The sequence below is a fragment of the Barbatula barbatula genome, assembly GCF_947034865.1.
Source record: "Barbatula barbatula genome assembly, chromosome: 3".
Lineage (NCBI taxonomy): Eukaryota > Metazoa > Chordata > Actinopteri > Cypriniformes > Nemacheilidae > Barbatula > Barbatula barbatula.
The window spans coordinates 12,822,617-12,838,454 of NC_136764.1; the positions used below are offsets into that span (position 1 = coordinate 12,822,617).

Here is a 15,838-nt window from a genome sequence, read left to right on the forward strand (position 1 = left end):
TTCCAGCAAATGAGCCCAAAATGCATTTGCTATTTAAACAATGCTCAGCATTGTGGCAGGTGTATGAGAGGACCCCAAGACAATAGCAAGGTTCCTTCCAATTAGTCTTGGTCACCCAAACAGTGGTTTAGACAGCAGAGAGAGTCACCTGTAAATGCAAAGAGACATACACTTGTCGTAGACACACTTGCAATGACAGCAGAGAAACACATGATTAACCGACACATATATGGCACGAAAAGAAAGCCTTCAATCCTTTCAGCAGATTTCAGACACTGACCACACTGTGTAGATGCAGACGAAGCCAAGCGCAGGAGCTGCTCACCATGTTGTGGTGGTGCTAACAGCAGTAACCGCTGTACATGTTTTGACAGCTGCTTTGATGCCATTCAAATTGTAAAAAGCACCAAAAAATCCTGCAACTGTTCTGATACTGCAGATTTTTCAATGTGCCTCGTGTTTAAGGATTTTTCAGGCATGATACAACGATTAGTAAGGTCAATTTCCCGTGCAAGTGGTAAACATGGGCATACTGTTAGAAGATAACTCCTAGGAACAGCTCAGCTAGATAAAAGTGTGATGTGACAGTCCGGATTTTATTTAGATGATTATTCCATCAGCATGGGCAGAGGAAATCTAGAAGAACAGTAATTATGTCATGATCCTGCTTCTCTATGTCAGTCCCATGTGTTGTGTGGAGAAAGAGCATTGCTGTGGTTTGCCATGCTCATGTCCTTTAGCCCCGCCCCTTGTTTCCTCCGGTTAGAGGCCCATTAGTGTTAGTCTTGTCACCAGGTCCATCTTTCCCTAAGTGTATCATTCCCCTCACCTGCCTCATGCAATCCTCCTGTTAGCTTTCCTTTAGTGTTTCATTCATGTCACCTGCCGCCATGTCATCAGTCCTTGTTAGTGTTTCCCTTTATCAAGCCCCAGTTTCCCTCGGTTCATTTTGGACATTTACTCCTAGTCTGTCTTGCTTACCCTGCCTTGTATTGGATTACCCGTGTTCCTGTTTCCTGGATTCAAGTTTGTGGACTTATAGTTTATTTATAATTCTTATTACCTCGCTTGTTTTGTCCCCCTTGTGGGAGGTTTTAGTTTTCAGTCTTGTCTTGTTTTTGTTTTTCCCATCGAGGGTCTTTGTTTTAATAAAGTTTTATTATTTAGCAAACCGCTGCCTGCGCTTGGGTTCTGTCCATTCCTTATGACAAATTATTTTCCCTTTTGTGTGCCGCTCATTTATGGATTGCAGAGGTCTGGATGGGGTGTAGGTGTGTAGGATGGAGTGAAGATATGCGGGCGCAGTGACAGATTTGAATCTGAGCATCACTGACTTGAACTTGATACGGACAGCAACCGATAACCAGTGGAGAGAGATGAAAAGTGGTGTGACATGAGCTCTTTTTGGGGCCGTGCTGATCTATCCGTTTTACTGAAGAAACCTTTTTGAAGGATATCGGTTTCCTTATGAGCACTTGAGCTTAACTGAGACTCGGGTATTAGTAATAGACGTAGGGTATGGTGTTGACCTTGATTTGTTGCAATTCTGAGGTGTTCAGTTTGCTCTCCGTGCTATCAACGTTTCTTGTTTTTCCACTGACATGTCATGGTGACAAGGACTGTGCTACTTTGAACCTACATTCAGTATGAGTAAAAAATACTTAAGGAGTGTTAAAATCAGATACTCTAAGACTTTTACTCAAGTCGTTTTGGAATTGTAACACGTAATGGAGTCATTTTCCCTGCAAGGTATCTGTAATTTTACTCAAGTGTGGTTTTCAGGTAGTCTCTTCAAACCTGTTACAAAAACAAGTTGGACGAGTTGCAAGACCCTTGTTTATCTATTCTGTGGTAGCAGACAGGACAATGTGGTCTTGTCTAAATGAAAAAGGAACAAAGAGTTCTCTGAAGGGGGTGACATCCTGAATTCATGGTAAGACACACACATTTGTTTTTTTTATTGCTTTTTGATGCTCTTCTCCCTCGTCTTACACACACAATTATATCAGATTTTGTATTCCTCTGTTGTACATCAGTCTGTACCCTTTAATTAAAGACTTTATGGTTGAATTTCATTTGACAGTATCTGTTTCTATTGTGTACTAACATTGTACTTCCCTAAGACAATACTGGGTAATTTTAAGTAACTACATGGGATAAGTTTAGGGGTAGGTTCAGGTTTAGTACCTAGTTATTACCTTGTTATAATATTTACTTTAATAAGTAAACAGTATGTACATAGTAGGAAACAGGTCTGTAAAATAAAGTGCTACCAGCTTTATTATCTGCGAATGTGCACAATACACAAGTGAGCCACAGATGAATCTCACAGACGAGTTTTGCACACATATCTCAAACAAAGGAAACTATTTCAGCTGTTCATTTACATTAAAAGAGAACATTCTGTACACCCTAGCACAATTTTACCCAACAAAACAATATGTAATGTGCAAGTAATCACAAAATGTATTTACGGCGAATCATTGATTTTTGATATGGTACTCCTTTTACTCTTCTCACTGCACAAATAAACATATTTGTATTCCTCAGTTTAAATCAAAATGCAAATTAACAAACTAATGACAAACTGATCACTGTACTGCAACAGCTTTCACGCAAAGATTTTTGTTTTAATGCAATAATAATGAAAGTGTTTGTATCTAAGTCCTGTCTTGTCAGTAGTATGCTCTCGTTTGACGTTGTGAGAAAATCTGTCCCAACTAAAATAAAAACAGAAGAATTACAGAGAAAAAGAAAAGATGTCTGGTCGAGGTAAAGGGCCAGATATTTTGTCTCACAAATCTCATTTTTAAACACAAAGCATACATAAGCATGTAATATAGGGTACACAAGGCTAAAGGCACCTTAAGAAAACATTTGCTTTTCACTACACCCATAATGTATGATTTCAGAACTATATGTATATGTTTGTATTAAACATTTATGAAGCAACAGATTTTCTGTGAAAATAAATCATAAGTGGTTATTTTCTTTAAAAATCTTATAACTGTATGAGGGGGCATAGGGGAGCCTTTTATCCGATATACAGGGTAAAAAGCTCACCAGCACGAGTAGTTAACATGATACACCAAATGTCAAAACATGATTTATAACCCCTAATTTAGTACTCCCTGCCAGGTGTACGCTTATGACCCCTTTGGTTGAGCATGTTATTTTAACTTTTTCATAAGTTGATGACTTATACCTGTACTTATAGTACTTACTTACTTCCTTGGTTATAATTAGTTGCATGGTTGCTTCTTTGCTTTTTACCTCAAATACCATACTTTTACATATTCCTTATTGAAAAATTGTTGCTTTAATTTACTTGAACAAACCTGAAAATCATAAACAAGGCCTTTATTTCAAAATACATTGAGTATTTTTAGTCATGAAAAACACGATTCTCACGTACTGCTTAAATCTCCAACATTTTTAAAAACATAAAATATTAAATCAAGTAAGCACCAAATACATGTTGAGCTTTTGCCCACAATAGTCTCAAAGATCAGCTGAATATCCACATGCAGAGAGAAAAATGCATGTTTTGGAAAATGCTAAACCATTTTTTGTGCCATGAAGTGGTCTACAGGAAATTAAAACCAAAGGTGCCCTTTTCCCAATGGAGCCTTTAGCCCTGTTGTAGCTACCCTGTTATATGAATATAAATTGAATTATACGTAACAATTTTCTTTATGGTACACAGAGTTTGTGATTAATGGTGTAACTATTTGGTTCAGTGGACAAAGGGCTTGTATCTTTTATAAATAACATTTCCTTACTTTGGTGTGTGTAAACTTTTTCCATTATGACATATTTCCAAATATGGCCACTGGGATACTGAAAGGGGTGAAGACGAAATTCAGTATAATATTGACACCTAGTGGACACAGAACAGACTATTTTAAGTCTTCATAAGAACCAAAGACTTATGGTCATAATACATCGATTGTCTGACTGACAATTAAACCTGATCTAAACTGTTTCAACAGTTTTGTGGCTTAAATTTAGACTGTGCTGTTACATTTCCAGGTGTATTTAACTGGCAGACACATAACACATAACCCTGCGCATTGAATACTATTTAGGACGGATAGTATGCATAGGGATGCAGAGAAAAGAGCCCTGTGGTTAAAGCTCTTTTAGTAGCCTATGTTGAAATGAGTATTCATAAAGTTCCTGGATGGTCTACTGTTTTTGGTGAGAATAAAGTCTCCTTCAAGTCTAGACGGTAGTTTGGTTCAAATTGGCGGACAAAACGAGTGTTTAGCCACAAAATGTCATATTCCAAACAGTTTTATTCACAGCTGCGAGAGGCAAGAACATCGCTATAGTTAGCAGTGTGTCAATAATCAGAAATGAGGGGGTGACTTCTGTTCCACACACACATGGGACGATCACTGGGTATTCACTCTCGAAACTTGGCAGTGTGAACATGGCCATTGACACTCCGTTGTTGTTTCTGGTATCTACACACTTGTGCAATCTAACTGTTATTTATTTCCTTAATGTATATGTTAAGATTGAAATGTTTTACTTTACACCAAATTTCATTTAAGGTTTGGGGTAATAACTCTTCATATGTCTAATATAAACAAAATGAACAAAAAGTTACCTGTCAGTTGTGTAATAATGAGAGCAGTACACTCACGATTTTTGAGCAGCATTTGAAACTGCATATGAATATGCCTAATCCGCAATTTCAATGTGGTGTGCCTGAATGGCAACATGTTTTCTTTATTTAAGTCCCACATAGTTGTCACAGTGAATGTCATAACTCTGATTAGGATTCTTAAGGCCATTACACATTGAGTCCAACATTTTCATACAAAATCTCAGCACTGAATGCGACCTCATGTTGTATCAATCACATTTACATACATAAAGAAATTCGAACTGGGTTCGATTTACTGCAATTTTCGGATCCGTAAAAAAAGCATTTTGAGAGGTGTTTTAAATATAAAAATATGAAAAAACACATAAAAAATTTCTCATCACATGTCACAGACTCACAAAAAGTTCTCTATAGACCATTTGAAAGAGCCTGCTATGGCCTTGGAAACTGATGTTGTGGCAGAAAGCGATAGGTCAGGGGGAGCGGAGTAACATTTTCCTGAAGTTGTTGATGAATCTGTCTTTTTTAAGAAATGTAACCTTCTGTCGTTTTTCTATCAAAGCCAATGAGTGCCATTCTGTCAGGGAAATTCTCTGGTCCTGTTTGTTCTACACGTCTTAATGGCCCATTTTAAAGAAAAAGTCCCATCTAATTGAAGCTGACGTAATGTAGATATTTTTTGGTCTATATATATAATATATAGTTTTATATAGTAATGCATGTTTTTAAATTGTTTACTTATTTTAGGTAACAGCAACTGCAGCCAACATGGGAAGAGGTGGATTACCGGATTCACCCACACTGATCATCCAAGGTAATTTGATTTGTGTCTGTGTAAACATTATACAAACTATTCTTTTTTAGTTTACATGAGGTACACACACTGCAAGTAAGGGTTTATTCAGTAAGTAAAATGTTCCGCCAGAGGGGTACGTAAAACAATCCAAAAAGATTATTTTACATATCCCACTGGCAAATCATTTTACTTGTTTTGAGAAAATGCACTTGATTAAGATATTTCCCCTAAGACTAAATAATATCTTAATTTTTCTTATCCAGTAAATTAATCTTGTTTTTGGAATTTGTTCATATTATGAATGGAAAAAAAAGAAAGAATTACTTAGTCATCTAAGTTTTCTCTTTCATATTTTTTATTGGTGAATCGATTATGTCACTTGAAAGGGAAGTTTTCCTGGTACCGTATTACGTTTGCTCTGGCAAGATTTTCAAGTTCGTGGTTCATGTCCAGGTTAATGTACATGCAACATCTGGCCTTTTTACAAATAGGCAATTTAAAGGTAGGCACAATTCAGACCATCTCTCATGTTTAAAGACCTTTTTTGCAATCTGCATTTAAAAAATGCATGGAATGAACCCTCATGTACGCACAGTGCTACTAAAACTAATGGACTTTGAATGGCTTGCCATTTAAAATGAAGAATTCCAATGGAATTAAAAATGAGAGACTAGGACAGATTTCAAGTTCGTGGTTCATGTCCAGGTTAATGTACATGCAACATATTGCCCTTATAAATAAGCAATTTTAACCATTTCTCATGTTAAAAGACATATTTTGCAATCAGCATTTTATCTAGTACTTCTAAGGCTAAAGCCTTTTTGTGAAGTCTTCACTGTTGTGAAAGGAAGGATTCTTGTATCACAGGCAGTTTCTGCCAATCTCATATTATTCTTGAGTGCCTATACAGTAGTATTGCATACGACGTATCTTCGAAGAGTATTCAATTTGATCAAATTTATAAAAGAGAGATACAGCTGTACGATTATTTCCTGAACTGCCAGAGGGGGGACTTGTACAACCACCGTTTAAATAACATCCATCACTGAAATGCTGTGAACCAACAGACACACTTCACTATCAAAAGAGTAACCAGCTGCAGCACTGCCCATCTTGATGCAGTGCAGACAATCTTGTTGGTAATCTTAACTGAAGTTAATTTGGTGAATTGAATTTCACAGCAAATGCTATGATTCATGTTGCAGTAAGTTGCTGTTAATTTGACAGTTTTTTAGCGATAAAATAGATTAATTATTTCTCAGGTTGTATCAGCTCTAATAAAACAACAAGACAGAACTCTATATACTGTATACACTTGAAATAATGTAAATATTCCAAGATTAAAATACAGGTGGCCACACCTTACAGACACACCTGCTTTGCATAACTTGCATAACTAGAAGCTATTTTAGTTCCTCAGTATAGAGAACGAAACTTAAGGGTAGTCGAGTTGTTGTGTCTGTCTGTAGTGAAATGGCAGAAGGCGGTTTTTCTCAGGACCAGTTCAGCTGTCCAGTGTGTTTGGATCAACTGAAGGATCCAGTTACCATTCCATGTGGACACAGTTTCTGTATGGAATGTATCACAGAATGCTGGATTTGTGACGATCAAACGGAAGTCTACAGCTGCCCTCAGTGCAGACACACATTCACTTCAAGACCAGATTTATGTAAGAATGTGATGTTTGCTGAAGTGATTGAGAAACTGAAGACGACAAAACTACAAACTACTGGTCCCACGCACTGTAACACTGGAGTTGAACATGTGGAGTGTGACGTCTGTACTGGAAGAAAATCCAAAGCTGTCAAGTCCTGTCTGGAGTGTCTGAAGTCATACTGTCAGAGTCATGTTGAACAACATGAACTTTTTTTCCAGTTTAACAAACACACTTTGATGAATCCCACCGGACGACTTCATGAGATGATCTGTTCAAAACACAAGAAGCAGCTGGAAATCTACTGCCGCACCGACCAGCAGTGCATTTGTTATATCTGTATGATGGATAAACATAAAAATCATGAAACTGTACCAGCTGTAAAAGAGAGGTCTGACAAACAGGTATGACCTACAATCCGACGTAGGGAATTGCCCAATTCTACAACTGATGCAAAATTCTTCTTCGAAGTGGCAAAACTTAACGAAAATCACTCCATGTTGTTTTATTTAATATAACCGTTTTTTCTTTGCCCAGAGACGTTTAGGAGAGATGCAGAGAAAATTCCAGCAAAGACTTCAAGAGAAAGAGAATGAGCTCTATGTATTGAAAAAGGCCTTGGAGTCCCATAAGGTGAGTACGAGAAGATCATCTGCTGACAGCTGAGAACTTTCAGGCTCGAGGTGTGATGTCTGACTTTTTTATCTGTAATGTGTGTCCAAACAGAGCTGTGCACAGACAGCAGTGAAGGACACTGAGAGGATCTTTACCGAGCTAATCCGCTCCATTGAGAAACGTCGCTCTGAGGTGACACGGCTGATCAGAGATCAGGAAAGGGCTGCAGTGAGTCAAGCTGAAGGATTCTTTAAAGAACTGGAGCAGGAGATTGAGGATCTGAAGAGGAGAAACACTGAACTGGAGCAGCTTTCACACACAGAGGATCACATCTATTTCCTGAAGGTAACAGACCTCTTTTAAACAGGACAACAGCTAGAGGAGGATTTTTATTTGATTTCATATATTAATGAAGATTTTTCTGTGCTCTGTAGAGTTTCCTGTCTCTCTCTTCAGCTCTTGAATCTACAGTCTCACACAACATCACTGTCAGTCCTCTGCTCTCTTTTGATGATGTGATCAAATCTGTCTCTCAACTAAAAGAAAAACTGCAGGATTTCTGTGGGGAAGAGATAGAAAAGATGTCTGGTAGAGGTAAAGTGGCAGATATTTAGCCTTCACAAATCTCTCCTAAATCATGTAATGTAAAACACAAAGCATACATAAATATAAACATTAAAAATTGAATATGGATGTGCTAATAATGTCTGTTTATCTCCTTAGTTACGTATATCACAATTATTCCCACCAAAACCCCCAGGTCAAGGGAGGAATTCTTACAATGTAAGAGACTGATAGACACTTATGTTTTTAATATTGAGGATTTCGATTATACTTTTGTGTTATAAAATAATACATTTTATAAAATCAATCTTTAGAAACCTCATACAATCCGAAGTAATGATACAGTAGAGTAGCATCATAAGAATAAAACAGAGGCCTAATAAACATAATGCTAAATATTATATCAATAGCACAGTAACAAATAGGTACAGTAAGATGCATTCATGACATTATTTAAAAACTCAAGCAGTTATGTGTTTTCAACTCCAACAGATTCCAGGCAGTTCACACTGGATTCAAACACAGTGAATAAACACCTCTGTCTGTCTGATGGGAACAAAACGACTACTTATACTTATAAACTCCAGCAGTATTCTGATCATCCAGAGAGATTTGATCATTGGTTTCAGGTTTTGTGTAAAGAGAGTGTGAGTGGACGCTGTTACTGGGAGGTTGAGTGCAGTAGAAATTATTTTGTGTATATATCAGTGTCATATAAAAGCATTAGCAGAAAGGGAGAAAGTATCGAGTGTTTATTTGGACGTAATAATCAGTCCTGGAGTTTGTACTGCTGTCGTTCTAAATACTCATTCGGGCACAATAACCGCTGGACTGATCTCCATGTGTCCGCTAGCTGCACTAGAATAGGAGTGTATGTGGATCACAGTGCAGGAACTCTGTCCTTCTACAGCGTCTCTGACACAATGACACTCATCCACAAAATCCAGACCACATTCACTCAGCCTCTCTATCCTGGGTTTTATGTTAATAAAGGATCCACAGTGAAAATGTGTCATCTGACACGATAAATCATGAATTAAATATTGTTGTATATTTGAATGAGATATATGGGCGATTAGAAATTACACTCTGACAATAACAAAGCATCAAGTAATGTACGATGTTTTTAATGTTTCGATGTGTCTGAAAGTTAAGCAAGCACTAAAAGCTGATTTACTTGAACTTCATGTTTCAATTCTCTAAGCACTTGTTTTATTTATTCATTTAAACTGCTGTGCTATGGAAGGTGGCTCCTGCAACATTTAAATAAATTAATTATATGATGAAAATGAAAACCAGATTAACAATTTTATTATACACAACTGTGTGCACAATATGTGCCAAAATGAAAAATTAAATGTATTGATTTTATTTAAATTTTGAATTTTACACTGACAAGTGTTGTCCTTGTCAAATTGAAAAAGAAAATGCAATATTCGTTTTTGTTTTCAGAACGGAAAATCAAATAAACTGAACATTTTTTACATATTCCCCCGTATTCATCAACCTAACGCATTTCATATAAATATTTATTTCACAAATATTAATGTAGTTTGCATCTTTCTAGCTCTCCAGGGCTAAATCTGCAAGGAAAAGCTGCACAAGACAGTGGACCCATCGCAGCGGAAGCATTACAAAGTGTAGTGAAGCACAGAATAATGTTGATTTAGATGTGCTAATACACGGCAGTCAAAACTTTTATTTAGACAACACGTTGTTTTTTGGGCAAGATAAAACTGGATTTATATGAGAAGGCTAAGTAATATTTTGTCTTATCACAATGTTAAAATTTGTGGTTGGGTTTAACAAATTTTAAGTGTATTAGATTAAGTTTGACTAGTTTGTCAGATATGGCGACCAATTTCCGAAATTTGACATTGTGGGCCAAGCCTAAAATGTATCTATTATCAAAATACACAACAACACTACTCCACCATTTAATCGTAAGCCCTTAAGGTAACAGTCTTAAGAACATAAGGATAAGAGTATTGGCATGATGATCACACACACGCGCACATCTTACAGATGACCAAGACTCCTGGGTAACACTCCTCTTTACAAGAAGTGCCATGGAATCTTTAATGACCAGAGGGAGTCAGGACCTCGGTTTAACGTCTCGGCCGCATAACCGCTGATCATGCCAAGTCTGTTTTAGTTGTGCTCAGTCTTGTTTAGATTCCACAGATAAAAGCATTCAGTGTATGGTATCTAAAGATTAAACATTTGGCAGGATCTTCCTTCCATAAGCTGTACAGTATGTTTCTGACCTGTTTAATCGGATTCATGCAAACTTTTTCCATCATGGCACATTTCCTGAAATGTCAACTGGAATGCAAGGGGTTGCCATATATAGTCTATACAGATAATTTGTGACCCAGTCTGTGAAAACCCAGCAAAGTTGTTTTTATGATCTGTTGTTTTCTACAAAAAATCATCCTACATAATGTAAAGAACATTCTGTGAAATATAAACCGTGTATATGGCTTCAATATTGACAGAGTAATTCCATTCCAACGACTAATGGTTTTAACCACACAATGGTTTAATTTCATAAAAATATGGTGAGCAAGGTTTTTCTGGCAGATTATATACCATTAAATGAGTTTTATTACAAATACCATGGTTTGAATATGATTAGGACCGTACTTAATATGTGGTTACTGTAGTTGTACGAAAAATGTCTGTTTAAATTTTTTAAGCCATGAGTAATTGTTGTAGATAGTAATTATACCCATAATTCTAAATAATTAACTAAATGAATAATGAAATATTTGAAAATGCATTTTACTACATGGTCAATCATATCATGGTTTGGCCCCAAGACAGACTGATACAATGCTGAGTGTAGTGCTGTGGGTCTGTGTACCTGTGAATGTGCACAAAACACAAATTAGCCACACCTTTAGACACGCCTGGTTTTACATCTCTCAAACAAAGAACCACAAAACTATTTAGGTTGTTCATTCGAGAGAAAACGAAACTTAACGAAACAAACAGTCAGTTCGTCTCTGTCAGTTTATACATATACAGAGAAATGGCAGAAGGCGTTTTGTTTCAGAACCAGGTCAGGTGTTCGATATGTTTGGATGTAATGACAGATCCTGTGACCATTCCCTGTGGACACAGTTACTGTATAGGTTGTACTACAGACCATTGGAATGATGTGACAGGAGGCTTCAGCTGCCCTCCGTGCAAACACACTCTAGGACCTGCTTTCGGTAACACTGTGTTTGATGAAGTTTTGGATAGACTACACACAATGACTCTCGAAACTGCTCGTCTTGTTCACGGTAACGCTGGAGTTGAAGATGTGGAGTGTGACGTCTGTACTGGAAGGAAAAACAAAGCTGTCAAGTCCTGTCTGGAGTGTCTGAAGTCTTGCTGTCAGGATCATCTTCAACAACATGAATTGTTTTTCCAATCTAACAGGCACAATTTGATAAATCCCACTAGGCGACTCAATGCCATGATCTGCCCAAAACATAGAAAACATCTGGAAATCTACTGCCGCACAGACCAGCAGTGTATATGTTGTCTGTGTTTGACAGAAGAACATACAAATCATGAAATTGTAGCAGCTGTAGCAGAGAGGACTGAGAAACAGGTATGATCTACAATCAAACAGGCTTTGCTAATACTAAATGCGGACATTGACGCAGAAGAAAGAATGCTATATATGCGTATCATTGTATCATTGTATAAAGGTCAATAAATCATATAGCATTGAAAAAGGTTTCTGAAATCACTGCATAACTTGTTATACAACTTTGTTTTCCTACAGAGGCATTTGAGAGAGACACAAAGAAACATTCAGCAGAGAATCCAGGAGAGGGAGAAAGAGCTTCATGAGTTAAAAAAAGTTGCAGAGTCTTATAAGGTGGGTTTTGAGCAGAAGAACATCTGCCGACAATTTGAGATTAAGTCTTCAGACACAGACTGTGTGATGTATCAGTAAGGGTTGGCTGTAATGTGTGTTTTAACAGCACTGTGCACAGACGGCAGTGGAGGACAGTGAGAGGATCTTTATTGAGATGATCCGCTCCATTGAGAAACGTCGCTCTCAGGTGACACAGCTGATCAGAGATCAGGAACGGGCTGCAGTGAGTCAAGCTGAAAGTCTTTGGCAGCAACTGGAGCAGGAGATTGTTCATCTGAGGAGGAGAAACGCTGAACTGGAGCAGCTTTCACACACAGAGAATCTCACTCAATTTCTGCAGGTGACACAACTCTGAAAAGTGAACATCACCACATATTAACAGATTCATATGCCATAGTTAACCATAAGCGTAATAAAAAAAATGCTTAAAAATGAAAGTGGCCATTTCATGAAAATCAGGTGCTATAAGTGCTATAACCAGGTCTCTGGTGCATCTGCCAACTCAGAAAACATAAAAAAAGACAACACAGTAACTTTGTTTATGTGAGCCTATCTCTTCAAGACAGATTTAGCTCCCCTTCTGACGTAGGTAGCTGTTCTTATTATGATATGACCTCCTCTTTTTCTGAACGTGTCCACCCATGGCGAGTGTGAATCGTTTGGAAATATGCGACCGGTTTGTCACGTTTACTTTCGCATAGAGAAAACGTGACTCCTTAGGAATCTGTTCACTGATAGAAAACAATGTTTGGTATTTTAAGACGAGACACAGCGTTTCTCATTCGCTTTATGTGACCCGTTCTTTCTTGTTTTGTCGTTGGAAGTCCAGGCTCACACAGTATAGGGGCATTTGCACTTAAAGAGAGACACACCAAAACAGCGCGTTTCTCCTCACATGCAAAACATGGTATAATAAAAGATCTGTGTTGAATTTTGAGCTGAAACTTCACTGACACATCTGTGGACCCCTAAGATTTATATTACATTTATACAAATATCTCCTTTAAAACACATACACAATAATTGATCTGTTGTAGCACATGAACAACATTTGTGCGGTACATACTTTTTTTGTAGGGCGGACAAGCAGAGAATGTGTGGACGTGTTTTTTTTCCTTAATATTTGCTCTTCTGTAGAGTTTCCAGTCTCTCTCTGCAGCACTTGAATCTACAGTCTCACACAACATCACTGTCAGTCCTCTGCTCTCTTTTGATGATGTGAGAAAATCTGTCTCTCAACTGAAAGAAGAACTGGAGGATGTATTTAAAGAAGAGACAGATAGGATATCTGATAGAGGTAATATTCATCTTGTCTCAGAAATGAGCTTATGTATATATTCTATTATTAGATTTATTTTGTATGAGGGACACTGCGGGACTTATACTAATTATGTCTATTTTTGTTCTTAGTTACACATATCACATTTATTCGCCCTAATGAACCCAAGACCACAATGGAGTTCTTACAATGTAAGGTTTATCACACACACACACACACAGGAGGATCAAAAATACAATAAAGCTGTACAGTCTGGTACAAATGTAAAAAGTAATATTTGAATGAATGAATTGATAGCAAAGATATTGTTTTAATAATAACAAGATGCGTCGATGCCATTGAAATGAATGGGGAGGAACGCAATGGTCAGCATGGCTGCTCTAGAGAAGCTTTGCGCATGCGTATATCTAAAGCAACATGAAAAATTATGTTTTTAAGCGTAAATTGATCCTAGGAAAGAAACGTTATGTGACAGATTACGTCATTTTTAAATGTTGTATACTTAGGATTTTAGCCGGTGATTGTATAAATATCAGTATTCATTTACATGTATGCATTTGGCAGACGCTTCTGTCCAAAGCGACTTACATTGCATTATATTAATACATTTGTTTCTAAGTATTTGCAATCCCCCGGGATCGAACCCATGATCTTAGAATTGCTAGTGCCATGCTCTTACCCCTGAGCTACAGGAAAGCTATGTATTCCCCATTCGCTCTTGTTTGAATTACCTAAAAACTACCCTAACTGCACCGAGGCACGTTGGAAACATGGCCGTCAAGAGCCACGACCTCCCTAAATGGACTTTGTTAATAATCTAAATGAAACATAATGCAATTACACAGCATACAACTGATGCAATTCTGCAGTTATGATCCGTGTTAAACTGCAGCAATATGTTTTTATCTCTAACAGATTTCAATCAGTTTACATTGGATTTGAACACAGTGAATCGTTTTCTCCTTCTGTCGGATGAGGACAGAACAGTTACTGACATTGATATTTATCAGTGGTATCCGGATCATCCAGAGAGATTTGAATACAGTTCTCATGTGTTGTCTAAAGAGAGTGTGAGTGGACGCTGTTACTGGGAGGTTGAGTGGAGTGGGGATGCTGGTGTGTATATATCAGTGTCATATAAAAGCATTAGCAGAAAGGGAGAAAGTATCGGGTGTTTATTTGGACGTAATAATCAGTCCTGGAGTTTGTACTGCTGTCGTTCTAAATACTCATTCGGGCACAATAACCGCTGGACTGATCTCCATGTGTCCGCCAGCTGCACTAGAATAGGAGTGTATGTGGATCACAGTGCAGGAACTCTGTCCTTCTACAGCGTCTCTGACACAATGACACTCATCCACAAAATCCAGACCACATTCACTCAGCCTCTCTATCCTGGGTTTTATGTTAATAAAGGATCCACAGTGAAAATGTGTGATCTGACACAATAAATCATGAATTAAATATTCTTGTATATTTGAAATATTGTTCAGAGATATATGGGCGATTAGAAATTACACTCTGACAATAACAAAGCATCAAGTAATGTACGATTTATTGAATGTTTCTATGTGTCTGAAAGATAAACAAGCACTGAAAGCTGATTTACTTGAACTTCATGTTTCAATTCTCTAAGCACTTGTTTTATTTATTCATTTAAACTGCTGTGCTATGGAAGGTGGCTCCTGCAACATTTAAATAAATAAATTATATGAAGAAAATGAAAACCAGATTAACAATTTTATTATACACAACTGTGTGCACAACATGTGCCAAAATGAAAAATAAAATGTATTGATTTTATTTAAATTTTGAATTTTACACTGACAAGTGTTGTCCTTGTCAAATTGAAAAAGAAAATGCAATATAAGTTTTTGTTTTCAAAACGGAAAAACAAATAAACAGATAATTTTTTACATATTTCCCCGTATTCATACGCATAAAAAACTAATCTGAGACATTTTTTTTGTTTGTTTCCCATTAATATTCCCTTAAATGCATCAAATAAATTTACAATAAAACCAAAATGAAAAAAATAAAGTATTTTTGTGAAAAATGCATTTTAATCGATTTTGAAGTTCAGCCGCAGCCTCTGGAGACCAGTGGTGGCATTGCACATCTTTAATAACGTATCAGTTTTCAGTGGAGTGTGCCAACCATATGTAAATACTGTATGTAGGTATTCATTTTTGTGCAATGTATCAGTATGTACAGTTACTGATGTACATATGTCACGTCAAAGGTTTAACAATACCCGTTTAAATCCATATTGAGAGAAGCTCGTTTTACACTTAAATTTGGTGAAAATGTGCGCTTTTGTTTGCATTGTTCGTGAGACATTTTCGTTTTTCATTCATTCAAAAAAGCATAAACACAAGAATTTGGCTTGATTTTTCGTTTTCAACTTCACGGATAAAAAAACGAATACACAGCTTGAA

At 37.1% G+C, this 15,838-nt stretch overlaps 2 protein-coding genes across 2 annotated transcripts; both read left to right on the forward strand.

The window, feature by feature from the left end:
* Window positions 1-6,838: 6,838 nt before the first annotated feature.
* On the forward strand, window positions 6,839-9,729 carry LOC306891920 (tripartite motif-containing protein 16-like). Its single transcript, XM_079452546.1, has 6 exons — window positions 6,839-7,469; window positions 7,603-7,698; window positions 7,792-8,025; window positions 8,115-8,274; window positions 8,404-8,463; window positions 8,737-9,729. Exons 1-6 carry the CDS (start codon window positions 6,885-6,887, stop codon window positions 9,270-9,272), a joined length of 1,671 nt encoding a protein of 556 aa, XP_079308672.1. The 5' UTR covers window positions 6,839-6,884; the 3' UTR covers window positions 9,273-9,729.
* Window positions 9,730-11,208: 1,479 nt separating this feature from the next.
* LOC306891923 (tripartite motif-containing protein 16-like) lies at window positions 11,209-15,317 on the forward strand. Its single transcript, XM_079452549.1, has 6 exons — window positions 11,209-11,848; window positions 12,026-12,121; window positions 12,228-12,461; window positions 13,259-13,418; window positions 13,532-13,591; window positions 14,316-15,317. The coding sequence occupies exons 1-6, from the start codon at window positions 11,279-11,281 to the stop codon at window positions 14,849-14,851; spliced, it is 1,656 nt and encodes a 551-aa protein (XP_079308675.1). The 5' UTR covers window positions 11,209-11,278; the 3' UTR covers window positions 14,852-15,317.
* The last annotated feature ends 521 nt before the right edge of the window (window positions 15,318-15,838 follow it).